The following is a 26,261-nucleotide window of genomic DNA, read 5'->3' on the forward strand; positions in this document are numbered from 1 at the left end:
TAAAGCATGGCATTCTCTGGAACTTGTTCTCCCCATCATCTGGCAGGTCAAGTTCTTTGCAAAGAAGAATAAGAAAACAAGCAATTAGTTACGTAAGCATAAAATGTAAAATAAACATATCCAAAATAAAAAAAATCTAATAATATGAACAAATGTATCTGTCAAAATAATCACTAGGGGTGTAACGATTCGTGTGTCGTGTATAGTACAATGGACGGTCATTTTCCAAATCACAAGTGATTACTAGGGCTGCACAATTAATCGTAAAAATAATCAGGATTACAATTACGGGTGAAACAATAACAAAATCACCAAAATCCTCAATTACAGCTGTCCCTTTGTGCTCATATCTGTGCGTTTCGGCAGTGTGTTTAAGCACTAAACACATTGGTAAATCAGCGATTGTAAAATTGATATATTGAAGTTATTCTTTTTGTATTTTTTACTAACAACACAATTCCCATAATTATTTATTTACATTATATGATTTAGTTTTGGATGTTGAGAATGTACCATGAAGCTGCTGCACAGAAAGTTATAAAACATAAAATCTATTAATCAACAATAATAATCGCAACTACAATATCAAGTTGAATAACCGACAATTATGATTTCTGTATTAATCATGCAGCCCTAGTGATAGTGTTCAGAGCATGTGTGTGTCATTATTTAGTCGTTTGGAATGCTAACAATGCTATAACTGTTGCAAATAAACATATATTTTAATAAAATATATATATTTTTTATATTAAATGTAATTTTATGCAACGCTTCAGTCCAACAAATCTGCTGACTCACATTGTGCTAAATCACACTCACCAAGCTCACTACACTCCTCGTCCTCCATGTCCGACTCCTCGGATTCATCCTGGTTGTCTCCAGCACCTCCTGGTTGAGGCTGTGAGCCATCAGCTGAATCCCCACTTTCCTCCCGGCTTCTATCCCCAAGTAGACGCACAGCCTTGACAATGTTGGAGCCGTTATCTGTCACAATAAGCAGCACTTTGTCTTCTCCAATTCCCAATTCATCTAATGTCTGATCAATGCAGCGGGCAATGGCCTCCCCGGTGTGTGGGTGCTCCATCCGGTGTAGGTTTAGCAAAGCATGGTGAACTTGGCCTCCGGGCGGATGGTAAAAACAAGGTGACACACCCATGAAAGATGCTGTTAATCCTCTCTTGCTCCAACCATCTACACACAGGCTCACCATCTTCGCCTCTTTTATTATATCTTTCAACTTCTGCTTAGCCATCTTAGCTCCAATAAGGTTATTGACTCTTGCAGCTCCGGGTGTTTTGAATTTTGGTTCGAGTGAAGCGGTGAACTTTTTGAAGGTAATCGAGTCACACAGTCGTGTAGACATTCCAGTCTTAATAAACATATTTACCAATGCTTCTTCTCATTTGTGGTGTTCCTGCGTATTTACTAGCCAGCAGCTACTTGGTCGGTGGTGGAAGCGGTCCATTATGGATGCTGTTGTATCACGTTCCTTTCCCATGTTACCTGGCCTGGCTACCGCTTCTCTTTCGGGGGAGGGCGGGCGAGAGGCTAGCTTGTTCAGGTACTCTTGGTTCGCCTTTTTGTGTGAGCTTTTCAAATGGACTTTCAGATTCGTGGGGTTTTTCCCCTTGAGAAGTATTCCACATATTGTATCACCTGCTTCTACAACAAGGCACTTACTTTTATTTTTGACACTGTCATAATCAAATAAATCCCAAATAGGACTGCCGCTTTCTTCCGACTCTCGCTGCAGCCATCACGCTAGCCGGCGGCGTCACAGATAGACTATGGACACGTGACGTCACAGACTACGTGTTGTCATACTGGTCCAAACCTGGCTTAAATCTGGCAACGTGAAGTAAATAGATTTTAATTCAACCCAAAAGGCTTATTACAAAGACGAAAACGAAGGACGTATTCACACAAAACAGTTTCAGTTAGTTTTCGTTTTTTTTTTAACTCGCGCTGTTATTTTAATTTCAGTTAACGAAAATGCTTTTTCAATTCTAGTTTTAGTTTTTAGCCAAATGAGCCAGTTTATTAGAGAGTAGGAACAACATTCCCCACTGCAGTGCCTGTAGCATCATGTGCATGAGGCTTTCTGGCAGCCTCAGAACCCGGCAAGATCACTCACAGCAGCTGGGGGGGGGTCAAAGGAGCAGAGCATCGAGGGTTACTGTGGCTGGATGCTTGGTTATCCCACAAATCCCCAGAGATATGATTGGGATGGTGGGGCTCCTTAACTTAAAGAGGCTTCCTCAAAAAGAAGCACCCCTCCCCACACACACCAGAAACCAACCGCACGCACCCCCACCCATCCCAAAAAAATATGCTTGGGCCACCCGTCCTCTGCCATTTTTAGCAAAGCGTTTGTGTTTGTGTTGGGGCTGAGATCTGCTGAGAACAGGCTGTGTGGTTCTGGGTCGCTGGGAATAGACCGGTTACAGGTAAAATTACTGGCCCAGTCTCTTCTATCCAGACACATTTCCATAATGACAGGACCACAAAACTGGGATGTGTCCTTGGCTGCTGACTTTCTTAAAATATTCAGGCATTATTTTAAGATAAAAACAAACTAGGACTAAATGCAGCTCACCTGTCAAATCTGTCCCCCTTTAAGGAAATCTAACAATAAAGAAAGCTTGGATTACCCTTTCTACCCGTTGGTATGTACTTATTTCTGTCATCCAGAACATCTTTTAAAGTGAAGTGATGCACAGCACACGCTGCACACAGTGAAACTTGTCCACTGCATTTAACCCATCACCCTGAGTGAGCAGTGGGCAGCCATGACAGGCACCCGGGGAGCAGTGGGGGCTTTTCTCAGTGCTGTTCTCGGGATTTGAACCGGCAACTGGTTAACTGCTTAACTGCTAGGCCACCACTGCTCCTTTACACCAGATTGAAATTGTGACTATAATTTTGTTATTTGCTTTTAATGTTGTCACTTTTTCATGATTATGGCCAATGCGCTGTGATATTTATTTGAATGGAAGGTGGAATTCTTTTCCTGACAACAATAACCTTGTTTTTTTGCTTTTTTTTTCCCCCACAATCTTCCCAAGGGGGCACAGATTCTCTATTGGATTGAGGTCTGGTTGACTGACTAGGCCACTCCAGAACCTTTTGATGCTTTTTATGTAGACACTCCTTCATTGCCCAGGCAGTATGTTTAGGAAGATCCAGCCACGTTTCATCTTCAGTGCTCTCACTGATTGAAGGAGAGTTTTGCCCAAAATCTCACAATACATGGCCCCATTCATTCATTCGTTCTTGGGATGCAACTCTGTTTCCCTCGTGTAGTTCTGGGCTGTTTCCTGACTGTTCTCAAGATCATTTTTTCCCCACAACGTGAGATTTTGCATGGAGCACCAAATTGAGGGAGATTGTCAATGATCTTGTATTTATTCTATTTTTTAATAAATAGCTGCTTTTTGGCTCATCCAAGCCTTTTGCAGGTGTACAATCTTGTGTCCTTAGAAATCTCTCAGGTCTTGGCCGTGGTGGATGTTGTAGTCTGAATGTTTGAAGGTGTGGACAGATGACAAGTGTAAACACATCTCGTTGATAAAGGTGAAGGACTGAAGAATTAGAATTCTTTCTTTTTTGTCGGTGCTAAATACTTATTTTCTGCACCATATACAACTGTCTCTCACAGTTGCAGTACAGACCTCTACACACACACACACACACACACACACACACTTTTTTGGCCCCACTGTAAGTGCTCTATTAGTAATAACAAGAAAAATCTCTGCACTTTGTCCCATAATGAAAATGATTATTGCAGGTTATGTCTGATTTCATAGAAGCTACAATCTACAAGCTCTGTGTATGATGTTTCGCTAAAGTGTCTGCAGCATAATTATAAATATATATATTGTGTTTCTGTACAGATTATTTGAAGTTCAGCAGTGATTACAGCCATGGTGTGGGAGGCCCAGGCTCTCATGGCATGCGTTCAGCCTCTGAATTGCGTGAATTGATGGACACTCTCCAGCGGAAGAAATTGGCCCTGGAGGCCAGCCTGCGTATCAATGGGGACGCCAACCCATCCTACTTCAGCATGACTCAGTCTCCGCCCACCACACCTAGTCTGCTGTCTCCTACACCTTCCTCCATCTCTGTCTCGGCCTATCAGGAGCAGGCACGAAGGATCTACTGCGCTGAGCGCCCACCACTGTCCTCTAAACCCCACGCATCAGGCAGTATGCCACCTGGACCGAGCCGCTCTGAGACACGTGACCCCTCGCTGCCATACAGCCGCTTGCTCTCCCGCAACCAATCACAGGACAGCCTCCTCCTCTCTCTCACCGCTGTTGAGGGGCGGCGTTCGGTTGGCTCTGGCTCTATGCTGTCTATGTGGAATGGTTCTTCATCTTCCAGTGCAATGGAAGCGCTGCCCCCAACACCTGGGGGTGGTAGTGGGGCAGCCAGCGTGCCCTCCAGTCCCCGCCTGGGCCGCAGGCACCACGGACAGGACACCACCAGCCGCAACGGGGTGCTGGAGCCCACCCCGCGGCCGAGGAAGTATTCTGCTGGTTCTTTGACTGGAATGGGTTCTCACAGCCGCTCTCTTCCTCGCCTCTATCGCCCTGCCGATGCCCAGATGGCACCCCTCAGCCTCCCTCCTCCTCGCCGCTCCTTGGACGGCCATGCTCCACCACGTCCGTCCCTCACTACTGAGCCCGGCCAGCAGAATGGCCACAGTGAGGTGGTGTCCATCTCTTTGACCTCCAGACCCCTGTCCAAACGAAACCCGGGACCCCCTGACGTTACAGTGACCTCTGGCGGCAGCACAAGCCCGCGTGTGGCTAAAAAGATGAGCCTGACTTCCAGCGTTTCCTGTTCCGACCTGGAGCATCCCATGCCCTCACCCTCTCCTGCAAGGGAGCTGGGACTGGGCCTTGGGGAGAGGAGGCCATCTGTAGGTAAAGCAGGGCTGGGGACACAGGGCTTCAGGGAGAGGAAGGGCAGCATCAGCTCCCTCAGCGGGAAGGAGGAGCTGAGAGGCTACCACCAGCATCAGAGAGACGAGCGGCTGCGCGAGCAGGAGGTTGAGAGACTGGTGAGGAGGATACTTCACATTTTAATATTTCTGTTTTTGGGGGCTGCCCAACCAATTAGGTATTCACTTCAGTTTTACCACGAAAGGCAGCAGTTGTTTTAAAGAAATTTGCTTGATGACGCCCTTCAATTTTTTAAAAGCACACTAAAGCATTCAAATGGCGCAAAAAGATGTCTCTTTATAAATGAGAGAAAGTTACTATTAATTAATTCTTAAAATCCTGACAGAATTATGGCCATAGTAGTATCAGTCAAAATAGAATACGCTACATGATATACCCATTTATATATATTTGGAATATGATTTGTATTTCCAAACATACAGGCACCTGAAAATGAATGAATCTCATCCAGTGTAACTACTTGACTATAAAAGCTATGGCATGTTTTTTTTTAATCCGTTTTTAATTAATTCAGTCCATCAGTGATGAATGAGGCTGTATATATAAAAGCACACTTAATGAATTCTGCTGTCTCTGGGGATTCACCACTGAGCTGCGCGCCAGCAATGAGGTTTTGAAGGGAGGGTCCCACCTGCCTCTTCTTTTTATCCGTCGCTTCGTTTAATCGCTCCCTTCAACATCCCCCCGCATGTGGGGGAGTAGCGTCTGTTGGATGAGCGGCAGAAGACGCGCCATCGCGAGAGGAATCTGTAAACACCGCCCAGCTCTCTCCTGTTCCAACGCGCACTCCCTCTGGGAGGCCTACGCTAGCAGAGCTATTCCTGCACCCTGGCCTGGTTCAAGTTAAGTTTGTTTAGCTTGGCCACTGCTGTGGGTTCGAGCCACCTGCAGCACCGCCCTGCTGGCCAGAGAGCAGCGTTGTGGCCATGCTGCTCACTCATTATCCATTACTGCCCCGGAGTTGTGGCTGTTTTTAACGGAGTAGATTACAAGGCAGGGATAGCGGGACCGAAGCCCACAATCATCTGCAGGTGAAGAAGTTTGTTCCCACATGCACGCACATTTTCTCTCGCATTCACACACACAGATGCGCATAGAAAAAAGTTGTGGAAATGGGTTTGTTCGCACAGAAATATGTACTTGTGTGCAATATTGGCCCACACAAAGTTAATTTCTGAAATCTGTTGTGTGTTTTAAAAAGGACACATTACAATATTACAATGTACTCATTTCAATAAATAAGTAAATTATTTATAATAACTACACTTGTAAACTGTAGCAGCATGTAAGGATCATAACATGAATATGGTAGGAAACCAAACACTCCTTAGAAATCTGTAAACCTATTAACAAAAATCATGCAATCATGCAGATTGTTTTACATCAGTTAAAATAGTTTGTGTATCAATCAAGAAGAAAAACTATATATAAAACTATAATATGCAGTGTTTTTTATCATTGGTAATTTCATATTGCACAGCCTTAGTTTGTGGCATTATTTAGACTGCATGCCTCTTCTTAAACACACATACTCACAAAGTTTCTCGCTGCTTTGGACATCAGTGCCACCCACTGATGAGTTTAACCTCACCCTCTCTCATATCTTGGACATATGCAACAGAAAATCTTTTTTCTCTCAAGGTCAGTGGCCTTAATGATTTTAATAAAAACACCGTGTGCGCCTTAGAACATTCGACCATCCAGAAGGGGAAAAATATTTTTGTGGGTTTGTCCTTGGTGGTCTGTGTGCTGCATGCTTCTGCAACGTTATTACAACCTGTCAAGTTTACAGAGTGGGTGTCGAAGAGTGACTTTTACTCTCTCTCAGGTTTGGTGTCCATTAATGGTGCAGGGTCCGTGTCAGGTCAGATTATTTTTTTTTTTTTCCTGCTCTGCCTCCTGAAACGGGCCATGGTGGGAGGTCCTTTCAGCTCCTTCATCCGGCCAGGAGCGGAGTGCAGTTGGGAGGCGGAAGGATTAAATCTCTGCGCTCCTATATTTGTATATCCTCCCCTGTCCGCTTGCCAGAGGGTGATTTTGATGAGGTCCGGTTACAGTCAGCAGCCCAAGCCTCCGTTTGCCCCTGTTAGTCCGGCTCCCACACCACACTCTTCCCACGGCACATGTCCCCCATGGACTCTGTGACTGTCATCCGAATCAGGGGTCTCTGCTGAGGTGTGGTGGCTGCCATGCGCTTCAGCCTGCTGACCTACGGATTGGTGGGAATGGTGAGTCCGGTTTGAGCCCACTGCCAGAATCTAACTATCTATCAAATTTATGGCAATTCTTTAAAATACATTTTAGTCTGCTTGTGTCCAGGGGGTAAATGTTTCTTGGTTTTTCTTCTGGTTTCAGGGTTCTGAAACTGCGGTTTATGACAGCTTGGGATTGTAAACTTTTTTTTAACCGTTTAGATGTCTAATCGAGAATCGTTGGTGAACACAACTTTGTCTTGCTGTCTCGGCACGGCAGCGTTCCATCTTACGGATTTGACTGTAAAGCCGGTCTCCTTGGCTTTTGTTCATTGAGCCAAACTCATGGACAACCTGGTCTCCTCACAGGTCTGTGCCAGACTTGCTGAAAAGTACCCAACATGTGTGCATGTGCACGTGTGTGTATGGGTGCAGTAGTTTTTGTAATTGCTGACGCTTAATATAGAAACTTTTTTTAAATTTAATTTACAAAAACCTGGTTGCTTTGTTTACTTGATTTTTAAACTGAATTATTACATCTGTGTATTGTGTATTGTTTTGTGTGATCACAGGAGCGGCAGCGTTTGGAGACCATCTTGAGCCTCTGCTCTGAGCTGGGTCGCGTGGAGAAGGATGGCAGCGGCTCCACAGTGGCCGACCTGCAGAAGATTAACAGGGAGTTGGAGAAACTCCAGGTTTCAGAGGACAGCGATGAGGTTTACTCGGAACCTTCCGGAAGGCTGTCACAAAATGGCTATGCGTCCTCAGCCCATGAGCTCCAGGTTGGTGAAGGGCTTCAAGTCCGGTATTGCAGAAACAGCGGCCAGCGAGACGTCAGCGCAGAATCTCCCACTCTCGGCCCACGGAGCTCTACACCGTCCACATCCCCACGCTTAACGTGCACCAATAAAGTGAGTTCTACATCTGAAACCTTAACCCACAAAACCCATAAAGGAACATAAAGGTTTGCTGTGCCTCATGGTCTGAACCGAATGCTCACATTTCCACGGCGTTAAAAAGATGTAAGCAGATCTAGTGATGAAATCTCACCCTGCCATGCAGCGCTTCATTCCAGCCATTCCCCAGTTGTGATGTTTCCAGTCGGCTGAATGGTGCTGGCAGGGTCAATATTTAGTAAAGTTAGACAGCATTCATGTTGTTAATTAAATTTGTCTCCACCTTTTTATGAGAATTAATCTCTCACACGTGCAAAAACTCACACCAGACACACTTCTGCAGAGGAATGTCCTTTCGGAAGCAGAAATTTAATTAGTCTTTATTATGGGAGTCATGGGAGGAGGACGAGTGCGTGACCTGGAAATTTGTTTTAAACACTACTGACACTGTCAACTAAATTTAATATTTTTAAAATAGAAAAAAAACCCTCCTCACTTTGGAAAAACACACGATACACAGCATAATATATGCTCATATACACAATCCCCTCAGTTGAAGTACTTTGTGTGTTCCTCTTTTATATACAGAGCAGGGTGGTAGTAGCCTAGTGGGCAACACACTCACCTATGAACCAGAAGACCCAGGTTCAAATCCCACTTACTAACATTGAGTAAGACACTTAACCCTAAATTGCCCCAGGGGGGGACTGTCCCAGTAACTACTTATTGTCTGATAAATGCTGTAAATGTAAATGTAGTGCATCACGACACATTAAACTGGGCATGAGAATGCAAGAATAACGTGTCCAAAATAACAAGAAGACAAATGTAACATGAGTTTTTAAAAAAGTTCTGCATTGTAAGAACAAGGTGTCATAAGTATGTGCACTGCTGTTAAACGGTTGGTAGTAGAGGGGCCAGCGATCTATAGATGAATGCTATAATCATGGGTGTGTTGGGATGGGCCAGTACAACTTTATAAAAAGTGAGGAGCGAGGCACTAACTGGGCTATATTTAAATTTACCCATTTGAAAGGCTTTGTTGCCTTTTTATAGTTGTCGTTGATCCCCCCCAAATACCAGAAATAAAATCAGACACAGTTGTGACTTGCTGAGACGTATGTGCTCCATATGTCCAGTGTTTATTAGATTAGTCCAGCACAAACACTTGGACAGCTGTCTGCGCTCTGATCTCATGCCTGGGTCACATGCTTCACCCCAGGCAACCCACTCGGGATGCTGTGTGTGTCTGGTGGGTGAGAACTGCTCCAAGCCAACTGAAAGCACAAAATCTCAAGTCGTCATGTAGGATTTTATTGTTACTCCAGCCATCTACACAGTATGAAATAAGACCACGTTCCTCCAGGACCATGGACCACCCCAACAACTACACAGGACCTCACAATTGCTGACAGGACTACACAATAGACCACACATGTGAAGAATTACAGCAGAGCAAGACATGCCATCATAAAAAGCAGCAAAAATAACAGCAGGTGTATATTGATATGTATATTAGACGATGTGCAGGATGACCATGTGGGAGCAGTCCTGTCTTTTTACAGTCCAGTCCTTCTTAACAAATAAAACATTTTAATAGTAAAGTTTTTGAGAAATTCACATTTAATCAATGGGCTTAAACATACAGTATTTAGAACTTTTTTTTTTTTTTTGAACAGCCATGGTTATTAATGTCAGCAGGGTGGAGCTGAAGTGTGAAGCTGAAATTTGATTTCCAGGAGCCTGAGGCATTGGAGGATGTCCAGATGAAACAGCATGTCACCCGGCTTGAGGAGGAGAGGATCCAGGTGCTCAACAACATAGAGGAACTGGAACAGAAGATTAAAGATCTGGATAACCAGATGGAGGAGTCCATCAGAGAGGTGGGTGTCAAGTGGTGAACCTGATCCATGAGGCTAGTCTGTGTGCAAATTTTAAAGGGTTAGTTTTTCAGTCAGCCAATAATAATGAGGTTAAATGGATTCCAAAAAAGAAATTCACTGAAGGCTTTTATTACCGGCCCACAGCCGATCTCCACGTGTCAGCTTTCACCCCTGCTGTATGGTATGTCACATGTAAGGTTGTATATGTGAGTGTTGAATGCATGTGGGAAAGATATCAGAGAGGAACATCTGGTCCACTGACCCTCAGAAGGCGCATATAAAGTGACTGGCTGCCCTCTGCCAGGGTTTCTTTGTGTCTTTTTCCTTGTGATTATGCCAGAATTGCTCTGTCCTCAGGTGTGTGTCCAGGCCTATGCAGTAGTGTTGTCTCTGGTAATCTGACAGCATTACCTTCTGAGCACCTCATTAAATGCAGATCTCAGCCAACTGGATTTAATGGCATGATAAACGTTTTGGACAAAGTTTCCGAAAGCGTCATGTTAAATCATGAAGACTAACAGTATAGATCAACTGCTGCCTTGAACAGCAGATCCTGGCTCACTGTAACCAAAATCTGACATTCGGCTCAAGTTAGTCGGTTTTCAATCTTGATAAGCATTTGGGACGATATTGCTGTACAAGCAAAACTCCGATCTGTTCAGGATACTGTTCTGCCAGACTGTATGTATTGCAAAACATATTTGGCAGCCCCCAATTTAGCATTTTGTATCAAGATGAGAGAGGATTGTAATTTTCATCATAGGTACAATTCAACTGTGAGAGAACCAATATAAAAAAAATAAATCACATTGTATGATATTTAAAGAATTTGTTTGTATATGGTGACTCTCTCACAGTTGACGTGTATCTTTGATGAAAATTTACAGACCTTGCTGGACTTTCTTGTTGGACAGAACAATAAATAATCGCTGCACAAAAAGCCATATGTACATTTATTGTGTTCTTTCTCATCCTCAAACTGAATCACCAGTCAGTTTTTTGGAAAGGGCAATTTATGAATACAACTGCAGGGTTGCATGGGGAATGTGAAAGGTAAAGTTCACCAAAATTCTTTTCTCCTAGTACCTAGTAAGGGTTTTAGTAGCCATTGGGATATAACCTCTCTATCTTTCGATCCAGACATATGTCTCATCTGGCTTCGCCTCCTGATATATTAAGTTTTCATCCAGATGTGAAAGAGGCCTTTGCACTGTGCTTTGACTGCAGATGGAGGTTGAGCAGGCTCTACTGGAGGGAGAGCAAGACTCTGAGATGGCCCAGCTACAACAGGAGAAGGAATCTCTGGAACAGCTGAATGAGAAAATGGCCACCATGGAGAAAAAGGTGCAGGAGGAGAAGACGCAGGTAATTTTCACCATGTAAACTGTGTGTACTTCAGTGGTTTTGTAGTAAATGTTTTGGTTCGTTCTTTTGACAGGTTTCAGTTGTGGTATCCATTTATATCCATATGGACATATCCTTGCCTCCTCATTATAATTTAAAGCTACAGACACCGAAACCCCATGTCCTGGGTAAATCATTGTGTGACTGGCTCAAAGCACCTTTAATTTCAGAAAAAGACTTCAGATATAATATTAGGGGACTGCTAAGACCGATATAAAAGCAAAAAGGAAGTTCACACATGCTCTTCAAAATCGTATATACTAGTGAGAATCTCAGATTCTCCAAAATTATTCTGCAAAAATGGCACAAGGCAGGTGATTTAAAAATGGTGTTTTATATTAAATTACATGTATGCAAGTTAGGTAAGTGAATGAAATTTACATCTAATTCTGTCTTTTAAATGTCAATTGCATCAGCGTGGTTAACTGGCTAGCAAACTAAGAGCTCAATGCATGGTAATTTATTAAGTCATTTTTGCAAACTGGGAAGTAAGAATTTACAGAAATGTAGAAATGTAGCTTTGTTGTAATGGCTAATTTTGCTTTTAGGTTTAGAACTCCAGGTACCAGAAATCTTTGAGCGGGATGTTTGCTCAGAGTAAGCTCTTTACTATTTTAAAAACAGTCCCTTATCTCTCTTTAATTGCACTATCCCATTCATCCCAACCTAATAGTATAAAACACACTTGCCTGTGCTCAGCAATAAAAAACTGGTCTCCTCTCAGGTGATAATGCTCTTTCCTGTCCAACATACGGTTCCCCCGACCTGTGAAGGTGGGAACAGGTGACTCTGATCCCTTCCAGGGGTTGTCTCTGTTACACAGGCGGCTGTAGAGAGGGATCAGTGACAGGCCTGAGGCCTTCACAAGGCTAGCCACCTGTGGCCTCCTCCATCTGGCGGGTTTGGTTCAGGGTCGGGCTCAGCTTCCAGACAGGTGCCAGGAACTCAACGCCCCCATGGTGCTGCCTCCTCCGAAGAGTGGGAGATGTGGAGACATGGGATGTGGGTTGATTTGTACTCTGTTTCTCTTTTTGGAGCTGTGCGTTGGAGAATTTCGGGTTTTATCCGATGAACTGCAACCTAGATTAGAGCACAAGGCCACCCTTTCATAAATATGGACAGGTTCACGCTACTCCCCCCCTGCCCATATTCATCCTGTTCTCCATCTCCCATTGTCTCCTTCAGCGAAAGTGCAGTTACTAACCCAGATCATTCATTCCCAGCTCTAACTAACCTCTCTGTCTCTCTCTCCCTCTTGCTCCCTCCATTTCGCCCATCCTTGCACCCATCGCCGCGTGTAGGACAAAGCCCAGCTCGATACTGAGAGGTTAAAGGTAGAGCAGCTGGCTGAGTTGGTGTCTGAGCAGAGGAGCCAGCTGGACACTTGCCCCGAGGCTCAGAAGGAGCAGCTCCAGCTGCAGGTCTTCAGGGTCAGTAGTCGCAGCCACCCTGCCTTTCTATGTGTGTTGACCGACCTTCGGCAGTTTTGCATTGCGTTGCCAGTGATTGATTTAGTTTTATTTTTTTCTATCTTCTGGTTTGGTTGTCTGTTATTTTTCTGCTGTGTCACACTGATTTCATCATTTTGAAATTTTAACTAGAGGCATGATGAACATGTTTTGTTTTGGGATGAATCTGAATGCCATATTATGCAATAATCCATGATCTTGAACTTGAACATAACCAGTACATGGCTAAGTGGAGGAGATGAAGGAAAGTGCTGCATGAATCTCTGCAGTTTCAGGTTTTGGAACATGTTATATTGAACAGCCAAGGTTGTCGCTCCTGCTGCTCTGTTTCTGGCCTTCAGTACTTCTGTGGTGAGGAGGAGCAGGAAGCAGAGGAGGAACGGAGCAGTAATGTTTAGGTTTTGGGTTCAACCTTGTGGTCAGCGCCTTGATGCTGAGGCTGGACTCTGTAGTCTTTCCTTACTGGGCCCTTTGAGCACCACCTTGTGGTGTGACCGTGTTTTTTTATTTATTTATTTTTCTGAAGTTGGATATCTGTGTTACTCCATGGAGAAGCATAATACAGTTGTGGCATGTAGGGCTGAGGGAAATAATAATTTTTTAATTGCCATGAGTTCTGAGAAAGCTACATAGATTTCTGTCAGATTTTAATTTCATTTCTGTGTAAAATTTAGATCCACTCTGATGAAGGCAGGCTGTGCTGTGGTTTGACAGTGTGTGTGTGTGTGTTTTGTGTGACAGGACTCTGAGGTGCTGGAGCTCGAGTTGAAGCGTTTTGAAGATCTGGAGTTTCAGCAGCTGGAGAGGCAGAGTCGTCAGGACGAGGAGAAGGAAATGCAGCTGCAGCAGATTCTTCGAGAGATCGCGGAGTACCAACGCAGCAGCGTCACTCGCAAGGTGTGTCTGTGTTTCTCAATTGGCAGTTACATTTAAAAATTAATTTAGATCTTAACTGTAATGCTGTGACGATCAGCTGATGATTCAGGAAATAAAGGAAAGCCTTAATATTCTAATTTAATTTGTCAGCCTAATGGCAGTTGGGTTGTGTGTCTGTGTGTGTACACTCTCGTAGGAGAGGCTCCTTGCCCTGAAGAAGCAGTTAGCTCAGATCAGCCAGCAGGCCCAGCGGGAGAAGGACAGTTTCCTCAAAGAGAAAACCAACCTGCAGCTGATGCTCCAGCAGGTACGACTGAAATTCACACCATTGTAGACTACTGTTGCTGATCAGTGGCATTGTGTAAGAATGACTTCCTGAAACAGGAAAAGGAGAATCTGACCAATCTGGAGAGAAAGTATGCTGACCTAACAGGCGGACGTGGCTTCCCTGTGAATCCCATAAACTTGAAGGAGGTAAGTGTCAGTGCAAGTTTTTCAGTTATTAATTTAGCAGACATCCTTTCAGATTGACTTTCATTCACTAAATAGTTGCTTCCATTTTTTTGTCTTTAGTTACTGCATTTCATGTGGGATTTGGGTGGGTACTTGAGGTGTGTGTGTGTGTGGTTGTCATAGGGAGGGATCCTCACTCTATGACAATGTCTTAGGATTCGTCCTTGTTGGCTGACGTTTGTCGGTACCACTGTGGCCCCTCCCATTCTCCTACGCTCCTCCCCTCTTCTCCAGCTGACCTGCTGGCACTTTCTTCCCTCCTGTCTGCTCTGTGCACCAAGAGTGCGGAGGTACATTGGCCACCAAGGCTGTTGCCACTGCTGCATGCGTCTGCTTGTGGTACAAACACACAAATATATGCAGCGTCACTAACTGCAGGTTGATATGCTGGGCAGTTGGGCTTTTGCTGTGGGTGACTGATTTGCACAAGGACAAGGGTTTCAGGCTCAAATGGGTCTGAATCCTCATTAGCATGTCAAAGTTCATATGCAAGTTCTGTTCCTCTTCACTAGTTATCATCATATTAAATTATTGAATTGCATCCAAAAAACATGTCTGTATGAAGGGTTATTTTCTCTTGTCAGTCAGTTTTTGAATCCATTTCATTCAGGCCTTCAGGCTTAAGGTTTTTTTTAAAGTGATTTATAACCTCTAACCTGGGTTGTGTGAATGTGTTGTATTCTGTACTCTTTCTAGCTTTTAACTCTTTTTACTGCCTCCCCTCTTTTCTGCTCACTTCATTCTACAGGGTTATGTTACTGTTAGTGAGATCACTGAATTGTATAATCAGCTGGGTGTAGACCCTGCACAGGCCCCCAACTCCACTTCCATACTGCTTGCCCCCGAAGCCCCTACCTCTGGGCCTGAGTCCAGCACTAACCCTGAAGACCTGTCCTGCACCCCAGTGAAGGAAGAGGTTGGTTCATGGGGTGTACATTCGGTTGGACATTGTAGTCTCATTCACAAGCAGAAAGTTTAGTACGAAATAGCAAAATGTAAGTCATGGTACAAGTTGTGCAGGCCAGTAAAAAGTTAGTGCTCACTGGATGTTCTCAGTAGGAGACCCATTCTTTCATGTGTTTGGGTCCTCTCTGCTTGCTTTGCTTCAAAAACCTTTCTTCTCTTCTGTCTGAAGCTTTCTACCCCCCTCTGCTCTCTGGCTGATGCTTCGTCCTCCTCCTCTTCCTCTCGTCCCCACTCCAAGCCTTCCTCGGTGCACTGGCCTGAGGACATGGTGACTTATGTTGACCCCTCCCCACTGCCTGACTCTCCCCCTCCTCCACTTCCAGTCAAAAAACACCACCGCCACAGGCAGGTACAACATGTATGAGACTGTGTGTGACTTACATTCATATTTACATTTACGGCATTTATCAGACGCCCTTATGTAGCGCGACTTGCAATCAGTAGTTAATCGAGTGGGCCAAGTGGGCTCTTGGACACAATGGTAGGAAGTGGGATTTGAATCTGGCTCCTCTGGTTCATAGGCAACTGTGTTGCCCACTAGGCTACTACCACCCTGTCATGAAGTGTGTGTGAGTGTTTGTGATAGAATGTGCGTGTGTCTGAGTGTGTATGTGACTTTGTGGATTTTCGTTCAGCATCTTCGCACCTTAGAGGACAGAAAGAAGAGTAAGGAGAGTGGAGTGCATGTGAGTGACACGATGCCCCGAAAGAAGTCCCAGAGCAGCTTTATGCCTCAGTTCAGCGCTGCAACTCTGGGAAGGAACACACCTTCAAAGGTACACACGCCTACACTTGCTTTTAAACATTAAAACTCTGTCTGGACTATACAAAAACCACTAACGCACCACATTAATGTTTTAAGTCTTTGTCTTCTGGATTATAAAAAAAACATTTTAATATACCTCTGCGAGAAGACAGGCAGTCATGCAACCCTGACCTGAAAGAGGACAGTTTGGATTAAAGATTGTGACTTCATGTTCCCCACCAGACTCATCTGCCCCTGTCTCAGAGTTCTAGCTGTGGGAGTATTCTGCCTCGTGCTCTTACTGTTGCATCAAAAGACATGGAGACACGACGCCTGCACAAGGGTGAGTTTCAGATATACACACTAGAAACACACTCAACATGCTGTGTTTTTGAAAATGTACCACAACTGTGCCCTGTCTGGGTCCCACATGATCTCTTCCCTTCCTCCAGGAAAGTTCAAGAAAGGTAGGACCTGTTGGCGCGTAATAATGAGCAGCATATTCCATTGCATCAGAATCACATGATATAACTATTAAAATGGAGATTGCTGTCAATGTTTGCTAATATACTCACTGGCCCAGATATAAGTCTCTCTATCCGTCTATCAAAATATGTTTGTTAGTTCCATCATATTATATTCATAGTCTAGACAAAATAATATTTTGATATTTTAAAATGTTTTAATTTATTATTGCAAAACAGTCTTACAGTCAGACAAATATAGTAATTATATTATTATGTCAGTTTTATACTGAAAACAAACTTCCTATACATGTTCTTTGCTATGGAATATGGAACACAAACTACATTTTGCATGTTGGTTGGGTGAAGGTTTTTCTATGGGTGGCTTTTAAGAGGAGTGGAGATTTTCTGTCACATTTGAAATAGCCATGTTCTATTTCATACATGAATGTGTAGCTAGAGAACTTTTCACTATTCCTGCATGGTCAGGTGTGTGGTCTCGCCTAATTTCATATCCTCATTTCCTCATATGGTTTTTTGGGGGAAATGAATGTGTGGTGTTTTATATTCATATAAATATTTGTATATTATAAATGAGTGGCATCTCTCCCTGTATGAGGAACCGTTTAGGAAATATTTCAGGCATTTGTTACACGAATACACATATGAACACACATATATGAAGCACTCACAGAGATCCATGTGAAATGGACACGGACACGGACACAGACACACACACACACACACACACACACACACACACACACACACACACACACATATATATATATATGAAACGCTCACACGGATACAGGTGGAATAGACTCTTATGTAACAAACAAAAATTTTAATTAAACGCTGTGTTAAATGCCCATATAGCATGTTCGTGTGAGGGAAAACTTTTCAGTATATCCGGAAGGTAGTTATATGGATTCCTGTGTTTTGCGCATGCACAGTCCAAGCCGGGTACCGACGCCGCTCTCCCTTCTCTTTCTCTCTGTATCATCTCAATACATCACGGTGAATCTATTCATTGGCCCAAACTCCCGGGAATGAGCTAAGTAAAAAACTAAATAAAAAAAAATGTAATATTCATAGTAGGCATGCTGTGGCTTGTAGCATGGTGCCGCTCGGGAGACAGAGGCTTCCGTTAGGAAGGGAGAGCGTGTGTCGCTACCCGTTTTGAATCAGGTCGACACCCAAGAATACATAGAACCGCCTTCCGGATATACTGTTTTCACTCACACAAACACGTGAAAAGCTCTGTTACTGTTTAAACACACTGTTTAAGTTTAATACTGGGGCCTTTTGCTTGTTACATAAGTCTATTTCACCTGTATCTGTCTGAGCATTTTATATATACATATATATGTGTGTGTGTGTGTGTGTGTGTCCATTTCACGTGGAGTGTTTCATAAATGTGTGTGTGTGTTCAGTAGTTTAAATGTATGCTTGTCAGTTTCATATGTGAATGTGTATGTGTTTCACATGTGTTTGTGAAACAAAAGTCTGAAATATTTCCTAAACGGCCCTTCATGTCCCTGTTCTGTTCCTTGCTCTGGAGAACACTTGGTTCCATTACAGCCTCTCAGGCATAATGATGGGTCATCAGAAGGACTTTTCTTTGAACATTTTAGTGTCTTTTAGGTCAGTCAGGTCACTTCTTATGTGACTCATTTTGCTTTCTGATGACAACCTCTTGTCCAATAGGATAAGTCCCTGAGAATGGGTGGATGGATGTGTGCTGTGGTGTCAGTGGGTGTGTGTGTTGATGTGCTGGTGGAGATAGGAAAGGAATGCAGGGAAGATGAGGGAGAGAAAATGCTTCAACCACTTGAAGCTGAGTGGTTTTGACAAAAAATGACCACACACTGACCACATGGTCGGCGATTCCAGATGTCCAGCCATATTTTCATCTCAGATCTACATTTCCACAGAAACCAGAGATGAGCCCTTAGTGTTTTTTATGTTATTTGTGTGTATGTGGGGTTGTGTTTGGGGTATGGTGTTTGGTTTTTGGGGGGATATCTGTGGGTCCCAGGGGCTGGATCATCAGTGAGGCGGGTCCTCCACCAAAGACCCAAACAGGCTGATGCTATCAGAGTTCCTGTGATGTCTTACATCCTTTGGGCTGGATCATACTAGTAGTGGCAAACGACTCTTCACACAAGACACTTCACACACACCTCAGCTCATCTGTCTGTTGTGATTCAGAGCCCCACTTGCCATTGTTTTGGATCTTTTTTCTCATTATTTGGCCAAGGAGGCAACTTATTGGATCAGGAAAGGAAGGGAAGTTTTTGGGGTGTTTTCTGTTCTGGATCAAGCGTTGGGCTCTACAGTGGCTGGTTGCTGTAACCACAGGGAGACCCCACAGGCTGTGCTGGACAGGAGGTTTGGTGACCAGCCGCCTGAGAATGGGGCTCCAGTCAAAGGTACTGAGGTCATGAGGGGCACAGTGGTGGGCTGAAGGATTTTTTGGAAGGATTTGATTTTTTGCAGTCTGATTTTGTTTGATTTAAGGATTTAAATCACTTCACTTTCACTTTAAATTAATTTGCTCAGGTCTCAGTCAGCAGCAGGTGGGCGAGGATTCGAGACAGAGGTTGAATGAAATACCCGGCCGTGCTGCCTCCCAGTCTAATGTCTACCTCGATTCCTATGGTTACCACGACAATAGCCACGCCTTGGATACGCTGAGTGTGGACAGTTCAGACAGCATGGAGACCAGCATCTCTGCCTGTTCCCCCGACAACATCTCCAGGTGAGCCTGGCCACGCCCTAATTGCCCTCACATTACATAATCAAATTTTTGTTGTAACATTATGTGCATAGTCATATACCAGGGTAAATTTGTGTGTGTGTGGGTGTGTGCATGTGTGCACATTCTCTCCACCCAGCCTACATAGGCATCATATACAGTCTTTCCCCCTCTTTCTTTTTTTGCAATTCCTATAATGTGAAACATTGCTGTTCCACTTTCTGCATTTTGGGAATGAATGGGAGGGGTGAGGGGGCTAGAAAGGGGGTAGTGAATGGAGCTGAGGGGCTGGGGTAAGTCTGACTGGGGGGTAAAATGAAGTGAGTACAAGACTTTTCTGCAGGTAACAGAGTGATGGTGATGAAGTGAAGGTAACAGGAGAATGTGACCTGTGCACGGCCCGGGTCGTCTGTGTTTATCAGTGTGCTAGGAGTGTGTTTGAGTGTGTGTGGCGGCTGTTTTGTGCTCTGCAGGATTAATGTGTTCTGCTGGATCTGGACTACAGACCCCTTTTTGGGGGGCATGGGGGTGAGCAGAGCCCTGCCTCTGAGTACGGGACCTGGGGGAGGAGGGTTCGGATTACAGGCTGGAACGGTTGGGATGAAGCAGACTGAGCTTTTCCCTCTCAGATTTGAATGTAATCGCAGCGGAGAGCTGGCCGGAGTGTGTGTGAGGGTGAACGCTCTGTGTGTACGAGGCTGTGGAGACTGTGGCCTTTAAAATGGAGATGACCTTACCACTTCCACAGATCTACTGGTAAGCAGCGCTTTATACAGAGATGGCAAAACTGCAGAGCAACACTCCGTGTGAGAGGGATGGACATGAGAGAGAAAAAAAGATGGACACTAAGGGAGGAGAGAAATGTATCTATTCTTTTGATGCTTTAGTACGTAGTTGTATGTACTGTTTCTATTTCAAATTGTAATTTATTCTACTTATCTATGTGTAATGATGAGACGAGCTGGATATCTGTATAGGACAACTTCCATTATGACAGCAGATCTGCTGGTTAGGATGGAGGGAAGAAGATAGAGCTCTACATCACCTGTGTGCAAGTGTGTGTGTCTGTGTGAGCATTATTCTGTCAAATATAGGATGTAGAAATATAGAATGTATATAGTTATACATTCATAGACAAACAATCTGCTTATATTTAGAAGCGGTGTGTGTGTGTGTGTGTGTGTGTGTGTGTGTGTGTGTGAGAACTTGCCGTTTTCATTGAACAAAAGGTCGTTTCCGATGAAGACAAGCAGAAGCAGATCACTGAACACAGGCAGCATCTCAAGCAGGGATTGCAGTCAATGGAGCTGATGTTCCGGAGAGGGATAGATGCTGTTTCATTGTCACTCTTAAGTCCACGCCGCTGCTGCCCGACTGCTCCGTGCACCAATCAGAGGAGATGCCTGCAGAATGCTCCCTGGAACTGTTTACTTTATGGCACTGATCCAAATTGAATAACAAGAGTCCATTTCCCATTAGTCTGCGGTCGCGGACCCCAGCTTCATTTCAGGTGCTCAGGCTCAACAGACTCGCTGGCAGATGTGCACATCTGGAGAGGGGGTTCTCTGTTTACTGGACGCCGGGGACCTGGGGAGCTCATGGAGGGTGTGGGGGAGAGCAGAGTGGATGTGCAGTAAGGAAGGGATGGACCAAGGAAGCAGTCGCTTTAGTCAGAGACAGTAAGAGTGAGTGAGAGTGGGAACAGCAGAGGGATTCTGTCTGTGTTCCTTTTGAACTCTAAATTGAAAGCATCAGAATTCTGTTCTCTGGCTGCACAGTTGGGCAGCCTGCCTGGAGTTTAATGTGTTCCAGCAACGGCCAGACTTATTGATTCCTGCTGTGCCTTACAGGGTGTGTGTGTTTGTGTGTGTGTGTGTGTGTGTGTATTTGAACACTATTGGAAAACAATGGTCAATGTCTGGTGTGCCTGAAATAGCTCTGAAGTCTAACTCTCCAGCCACTTTATTAGAAACACCTTATCGGCTGCCACACTTTGTATGTATTGATCAAGCAGCCCATCACAAGATTTTTGGAGATTGTTAGAGCCTAACATGGCCAATTTACTTAAACTTTTCTGAAACTTTGCAGTGCATGCTACTATGTTCTAATGTTAACTAGAGGAAGAAAATGGATATCGGACTATTATTCTGTGCCAGTGTGGCTGCTGCAACCTTGTGTTGCCACCACTATTGTTCTAACTTGTGGGATTGTTGCAGTGGATTAGGAAGAAGCTGTGAAATCACTCAGTAATCAATTGTTGCCATTTCAGCATTACAGAATGCTGGATGAACTTATCTAGAGACTGTAGTTAAACATTTTGTTTAAGGAATTCACATATATGTATGCATGTCTGTATGCAGGTTTTCTCTCTAATTTCTCTAATATCACCTCTCCTGTGGTCTGGACAGTGCCAGCACCTCCAACATGGCAAAAATAGAAGAGATGGAACGTCTACTCAGGGAAGCCCAGGCTGAGAAGCACCGACTCCTGGAACATCGGGTAATGTGGCCGTACATCAACCTTGCACGCCTTTCCCAAACACTTTCATACGGAGAATGAGAACAGTTCATGTGAAGTCTCCTATTCAGCCGGACAGAGAGACATATTCTGCCTAAACAAACAGACCATTGTGGGAAATGAAATCCTTCCATCTGTTTCATTTTCTGCCAAACAATGGCGTACGGTGTTCTGAACCTATTCTGATCACATTTATTTCTTCGCAAGAGGGCTGTTTTTATTGGTCTGCTATCGAGGCTTGTGGGGGTGTGTTTGTGCACCACATCATTTGCATGTATGTGTCTCACTCTTAACTTGCCACTCTTTATCTGTCATCTATCAAACCGAGTTTAGTTAGTCATCTTTTTAGATGTTACTAATTACTTAAATGACTTCAGAATCATATGTAACATTTTACTATTCTTAAGCTAGATGCATTTTTCATGCATTTTCTGAAAAAGAAAAGAAAGAAAGTGAAGGGATTGTCATTGTGAAACACTGCATCACAGCCCACGGTGACACAACAAAACCGGCTACTGGACTCGAACCCGCAGCCTTCCGGTTACGAATCAGTTGTTTTCATGTGAGAAAGGACAATTGGCATTTAGGGTTTACAGATTTTACATTGCTCTATTCCTTGTTGTTTGCTTACTTTTAACAACAAATTACCTTAATTAATTAATCACCATAATCATTGCAGTAATTGTACAAAACTGATCAACCACTAAATCATGCATCCGTCTGTTGTTTTAGTGCCTATTTGTCACAACCAGGATATTAGTGGGTTTAAACAATTGTAAATAATTAAAAAATTCTTTCTATTTATATAACTCCCTACACTGCCATAGACTGATTCATGCTGCACAGTTGTCTTCTCTGAACTTTAACCGTTTTAATCCAGGAGCGGGAGATCGAGGTGCGCAGACAGGCTCTAGAGGAAGAGAGGAGGAGGAGAGAGGACCTGGAAAAACGGCTCCAGGAGGAGACAAGCAGGCGACAGAAGCTCATTGAAAGGGAGGTGAAGCTGCGTGAGAAGCAGAGAGCCCAGGTGAAATAAAGGAGTGATAAGACAGCATTGCTTTCATAATTTCTTCATGGGGAACACCGATATCAAAGTTCTCGGAACTGCTGAAACAGTGTCCTACATATTTAACTGCCATGTTACTGGTTAATTAATGCACACTGAAGCACACTTAAATGAGGGATACTTATTTTCACAATTTGTCCCAAAATATTAAGTTCAGATCCACCAAATCTGGAGCAAACACAGTCTCAACATGCTTTTTGTGTCATTAATGAGAATTGATTTTAAATCTGTGAGCAAATCAAATTAATGTGTAAGATGTGGTGAATTAAGATAATATGATCATAAGATTTACATAATTTAAATATTAATCTTATCATATGATTACAGTTATCGTTCACTGATTTTACTCTATCCCCCCTCAAAGAAGCAGTATACCTACCCCGGGTCCATACAAAATTTTAATCTGTCTAAAATATATTTTTGTTATGTTGTATTTGAGGTTCTCAGGTCCTCTCTTTATGCTTTAATATTGTCTTCTCAGATCTGGTGAAAGAGCTAACTGATAACTTTTTGTGGCTTCCTGTTTTTGTTACTTGTCATCATTCTTGAAAAGTAACTGGACAGTGAATTATTGACATAACCCTAACTTTTGACCCCACACAGTCCCGGCCATTAACACGTTATCTGCCGGTAAGGAAAGATGACTTTGACTTGCGTGGCCACATTGAGTCTGCTGGACACAACACCGAGACCTGCTATCACATTTCCATCACTGAGAAGACCTGCCGTGGCTTCCTCATCAAAATGGGAGGCAAGATCAAGACGTGGAAGAAACGCTGGTTTGTCTTTGACCGCAACCGCCGAACTCTGTCTTACTACTCAGGTGAGTTTTACCAAAACACTACTGTCAGATTTCACCAGACTCTTAAAATATGCACATGTGAACAATGTCTCCTGTCTTCAATTTCAGATAAGCACGAAGCCAAGCTGAAGGGGGTGATCTACTTCCAGGCCATAGAGGAAGTGTATTATGATCATTTAAAGAATGCACACAAGGTAATTGTTCAACAAAAACTGATAAGTGACAGAACATCTTGGTAATTATCTTGAAAATTACTGCTGCTTTTATAAAATTGGAGAATACACACATGCCATATAACATTGTACTACCATGTACTACCATTGTGTCCCTGAGCCTTAACCCTCCGTTGCTCCAGGGGGACTGTCCCTGTAACTACTGATATTAAGTTGCTCTGGATAAGGGCATCTGATAAATGCTGTAAATGAATTTTGCCCTCTGTGTTTGTTGGATCCTTGATTTGAACGGCTCCTCTTCATCTCCATCTCTCCCCAGAGTCCAAACCCATCCCTCACCTTCAGTGTAAAGACACATGACCGGGTCTACTACATGGTGGCCCCCTCTCCAGAGACTATGCGCATCTGGATGGACGTTATTGTCACAGGAGCTGAGGGATACACACAGTTCATGGTGTAGCAGCGGGAGGATTGCTTGGCAGCGGCTCTACTAAGGGATCTGCTACTTTTAGAATTGAAAGAAAGGCATATTTTTCTATACAGAGTCCTTATTGTGAATTGTGCCTTCACATGGTGCCAAGCTTTCACATGAGTGCCTTATTCTTCTGACTGCAGCAAATCAACTTTTCATTTTTTAAGAATAAAAGTAGAATGAACTGTTCAGATTGGCACTAAAACCAAAAAGCTTCTGAGACCTTAGACTGTGTGTGTGTGTTTGTGTGTGTGTGTGTCCATATCCATATTTATCTTGGTCTTGGTCATATGTAATGTGGTCTTAAATGTGCCATGATGTTGCCACATGTATTTAAAGACATGTTGAATTTGAGGAAGGGTGTGCTTGTGTGTGTGTGTCAATTTGTGTTTAGAACCAAAGTATTACTCAGGGACTCAGAGGCATAAAACGCAATTCAGCATTTGCTCCCCTGCCAAAGACCTTACTATGGAAGCTGGGATGACTGAGATGTGAACCGTGTGTGTGTGTAAATCCACAAATACCAAAGATTTTATTAAGGCAATTGGACCTTAGGAAACATAAATTCTTATGAACAGAATAGAGTTGTTACACATCAGCACTAATTTTGAGGTTAGTCAAACAATAGGTACAGAATGATTAATGATGATAGTTTGTCCATATTTTGTACATGATCTCTTATTAGCCTTTGTATTTGGTGTAGTGTTGAGAATTTTTATATAGAGTTTATTTCATTTTCCTTATGTAACAGTTGTAACTATATGCATTTCATGGAATTTATTTTATGTTTCTTATTTTATTTAAAGTGAGTTTGAATCAGAACATTTGATCTCTGCTGGACTTTTACACATGTGATATTTATGCTCTATTCATATCACTGCCAACAAACTACGAATTGTTTTATCCTGAAATGCAGAATATTGTTTTATTTAGAAATTTTTGTTTTGTTCAGACAGTGACCTTTCATCCACTGTTTTCTCGATATACAGTCAGGACCTTTTTAAACCACCAGAGGGCAGCAGCTGCTTTTCAAATTCATCTAGGAAGGGGAGCTTGGGATGATGTGGATGCTCTCTATTTTATATTATAGAAATTGTTACTTTATCGCCGGGAGTTACTTTATCTTTAGACAAACAGGTTCCCATTGACACCCACTGTCACAGTATGTATGATAATGTGTGTGATGCATGCATCTTCTTATCATCCAAAAAATAAAGCTGTGCCAACAGTAGAGGATTGCATGATTTGCTATTTATTCATCCATGGACGGGGCTCCAATGGCAGGTAGGTTGCTGGTAATAAAATCCGAGGATTTTTTTTTTCTGATAAGTAAAACACAGCTTTTTTTGTCTAATAGCATTCCATCTGGAAAATCCATTCCACTCTTTAGAGTGTTAGAAATGACTGATAAAAGCCAGCAGTCTGATTGCAAATCTGTACCTGTGTCTGCAATGTCGGGTTACAAATCTTACTGCAGACCTCATCAGACCTGACACGAGCCAAACATCAGTGTCATGTCTGAGTCTTAGCTGGGCCTTAACTTCACATTTACATCGGCTAAGACTCAGACGTGATCCTGATGTTCGGCTTGCATCATGTCTCATGCATAAATCCGGAACCAGAATTCATCTGCAACAGCACACTACATTTGTGGCACCAGAGCAAATGAAGTGCTGTGAGGAATGTCGTTGTCCTACAGGTTTAAAGATTACTGGTTGAGGGGAGATGCAGCAATGTGATGCCAATCTGAGCGTCAAATCTTGATTATTTGCATGTTATGTTCGAGTCACTTCTTGCCCAAAAAGGATAATCTGTACTTTGGATGTGCTTGGAATTTCTTGTGGACAACTTCTCCAGAATGGTCATCATCTACTGTGCATGTCAGTATTTGGTGACCTACTGGAGAACATGCCACTGGGGAAACATTATTTAATCATGTTTTAACCTCTGGTTGGCATATCCTATAAAAAGGAGACTATGGCAATAAAAAAAGATGGTTGGTGTCTGCCCTCCATTAGTTGATGAGTCTGAAGATCATGTGATTTTGATCCAACCCAACAACACACCTACGTGTTATTTTTTTTAGTTGGTG

General features: G+C 43.4%; 1 protein-coding gene across 7 annotated transcripts in view; it reads left to right on the top strand.

Moving 5' to 3' along the window:
* phldb2b (pleckstrin homology-like domain, family B, member 2b) overlaps window positions 1-25,400 on the top strand; it is a 38,512-nt gene extending 13,112 nt beyond the window's left edge. For 2 of the 7 annotated variants that reach the window (XM_028969620.1, XM_028969625.1), the window contains 20 exons: window positions 3,897-5,068; window positions 7,735-8,073; window positions 9,798-9,941; window positions 11,169-11,306; window positions 12,647-12,775; window positions 13,556-13,711; window positions 13,887-13,997; window positions 14,075-14,164; window positions 14,359-14,493; window positions 14,952-15,119; window positions 15,339-15,518; window positions 15,805-15,945; window positions 16,158-16,257; window positions 16,367-16,381; window positions 18,944-19,142; window positions 21,548-21,638; window positions 22,537-22,683; window positions 23,326-23,545; window positions 23,633-23,718; window positions 24,017-25,400. In XM_028969620.1, the coding sequence (XP_028825453.1) occupies window positions 3,897-5,068; window positions 7,735-8,073; window positions 9,798-9,941; window positions 11,169-11,306; window positions 12,647-12,775; window positions 13,556-13,711; window positions 13,887-13,997; window positions 14,075-14,164; window positions 14,359-14,493; window positions 14,952-15,119; window positions 15,339-15,518; window positions 15,805-15,945; window positions 16,158-16,257; window positions 16,367-16,381; window positions 18,944-19,142; window positions 21,548-21,638; window positions 22,537-22,683; window positions 23,326-23,545; window positions 23,633-23,718; window positions 24,017-24,157 (3,902 nt within the window). In that variant the 3' untranslated portion in view covers window positions 24,158-25,400. The remainder of the gene's footprint in view (window positions 1-3,896; window positions 5,069-7,734; window positions 8,074-9,797; window positions 9,942-11,168; window positions 11,307-12,646; window positions 12,776-13,555; window positions 13,712-13,886; window positions 13,998-14,074; window positions 14,165-14,358; window positions 14,494-14,951; window positions 15,120-15,338; window positions 15,519-15,804; window positions 15,946-16,157; window positions 16,258-16,366; window positions 16,382-18,943; window positions 19,143-21,547; window positions 21,639-22,536; window positions 22,684-23,325; window positions 23,546-23,632; window positions 23,719-24,016) is intronic. The other 5 variants (XM_028969621.1, XM_028969624.1, XM_028969622.1 and 2 more) reach the window with 5 other exon arrangements.
* The last annotated feature ends 861 nt before the right edge of the window (window positions 25,401-26,261 follow it).

Source organism: Denticeps clupeoides, chromosome 2 (assembly GCF_900700375.1).
Source record: "Denticeps clupeoides chromosome 2, fDenClu1.1, whole genome shotgun sequence".
In the NCBI taxonomy this organism is placed as follows: Eukaryota; Metazoa; Chordata; class Actinopteri; order Clupeiformes; family Denticipitidae; genus Denticeps; species Denticeps clupeoides.